Here is a 1708-nt window from a genome sequence, read left to right on the forward strand (position 1 = left end):
TGGGTTAAACGACACGTCGTTCAGCACCGCGCCACCACCTGGAATCGAGTCCGAACAGTCAATGTCATCCGATACGTCTTCGAATCAGCCTTGAGAACGTGTGCTTTTTCAATACTCAGCCGGTACCCGACTATGATACACAAGCAATTCAAAATTATCAACCGCTTCCTGGGTTTTTGGTCCTTCCAAAACGCCGTGATGAACGCTCCCTCATCCTTGATTGTGGAGTGCGCGAGTCGTGTACGCTAGACGACAAAGTATATATAGGCTGGATTTGCATGGGTAGTCGGGCATGCCAGCGCGACAACAAAATCATTCAACCTTTAGGAAACACATCGTAAATGTACAAAGCACCTCTCCAATGAGGAAACGTGAAGGACACACGTATCGATCTGAATACCACACAAACTCATCCCCGATTTACAAACACACTAGCAGCAAAAGGACAGGCCATCGTCGTCTTTTTGCTCGCCTCCACATTGCTCGCCTCCACATTGCTCGAACCCTTGCGACGCAGCTCAGGCAGGGCATTTGAGGTTGCCTTCGAGGTTGCAAGGAGGTATAGGATTGGTTGGAAAGCGACATTCGGATGTGTTCCGAATGTAGAGAAGTGAAGGGCCGGCCCAGACAGAAATTATTCCTTATTTCGACCGCCGCTCCACCACTACTGCGCTGCGTCCCTCACCTCCTTGCCGAACATGCCGGGGATCAGCGCCTTAGAGCTGCATCCTGCCAGCTTGTACGCTGGCGACACGATCGAGTATTACTCTATGGCATTCGTTTCAGACGACCCGCGAGGGTATCACACTGCAGTCGTCCTCCGGGTCCACGAGGATGCCGCTGCAGATTACCCCATCACCGTGGACATGGAGGAGCTCCTACCGCGCGACTTGATGGTACGCCTGTTGATTGACCGGTTCGGCGACCGGTTCAAACCCGCCTACGCGATCTGGAGGAAACAACACTCGTACACACTAGTTCCCGGAGAGTTCAGCGCTCCTACTCGGTCCAGCTCCTTCTGTACAGCGATCTCCGGTGCTGTTACTGATGCATTCGCATCAATTATGCTACAACTACGTGGTCCACCTGAGGAAACTGCTGGAGACGGATCAGAATCTGAACACAAGCTTCACTGATTGTGGATCCCGTTCACCGCCACCCAGCACCTCCGTACACGACGGTACGGAGCCGGATGGCAATGAAGCTTCACTTACGACCGCAAATCCAACGAACGCAAGCGCGGAGATCACACACCCGCCCTCTCCACTGATTGTTAGAGGAGTGTCGCTAGTGTGCGACAACAGCATGCGCTCGAGCACCTCAGGACCAGACGTCGAGCATGATGCAGGGAGTGGTAACATTCGCGAAGATGAAGGCGCGAGTGCTGGTAGTGAGGAAAAAGCTTCTCCGTCTCCCGGCGATATCGCTCCGGTACCCATCGATCAGGAGATATTGGACGCGGACGAGTACCTACATTCCATACCTACGCGGCTTGAAAGAGCCAAGATTAGGCACCAGCCAAAGAAGAGGGCTGGAGGGTTGCACGTGCCTCGCTCGAGGAAACGGCGTCACCAGGTAAAATGTTCAATCACGTGCAGTGGGAAACAAATCCACCATGCGCGCTCTGTGAAAGCGCAAAAGATCAAGGACATTCTACGAAGTGCAGAAATGCGATTACGTCTACTAGAATTGCATGCTCGACGGCCGG

The 1708-nt window shown here is 53.3% G+C and overlaps 1 protein-coding gene across 1 annotated transcript in view; it reads left to right on the top strand.

Annotated features, from left to right (window-relative positions):
• Positions 1-698: 698 nt before the first annotated feature.
• The window catches only part of PPTG_09095 (hypothetical protein), a gene marked incomplete at both ends in the record, with an annotated part of 1658 nt that continues 648 nt past the window's right edge, over positions 699-1708 (top strand). Inside the window, 2 exons of the mRNA XM_008903953.1 lie at positions 699-896; positions 979-1575. Of these exons, the coding sequence (XP_008902201.1) occupies positions 699-896; positions 979-1575 (795 nt within the window). The remainder of the gene's footprint in view (positions 897-978; positions 1576-1708) is intronic.

The sequence above is a fragment of the Phytophthora parasitica genome (assembly GCF_000247585.1).
Source record: "Phytophthora parasitica INRA-310 unplaced genomic scaffold supercont2.17, whole genome shotgun sequence".
NCBI lineage: Eukaryota > Oomycota > Peronosporomycetes > Peronosporales > Peronosporaceae > Phytophthora > Phytophthora nicotianae.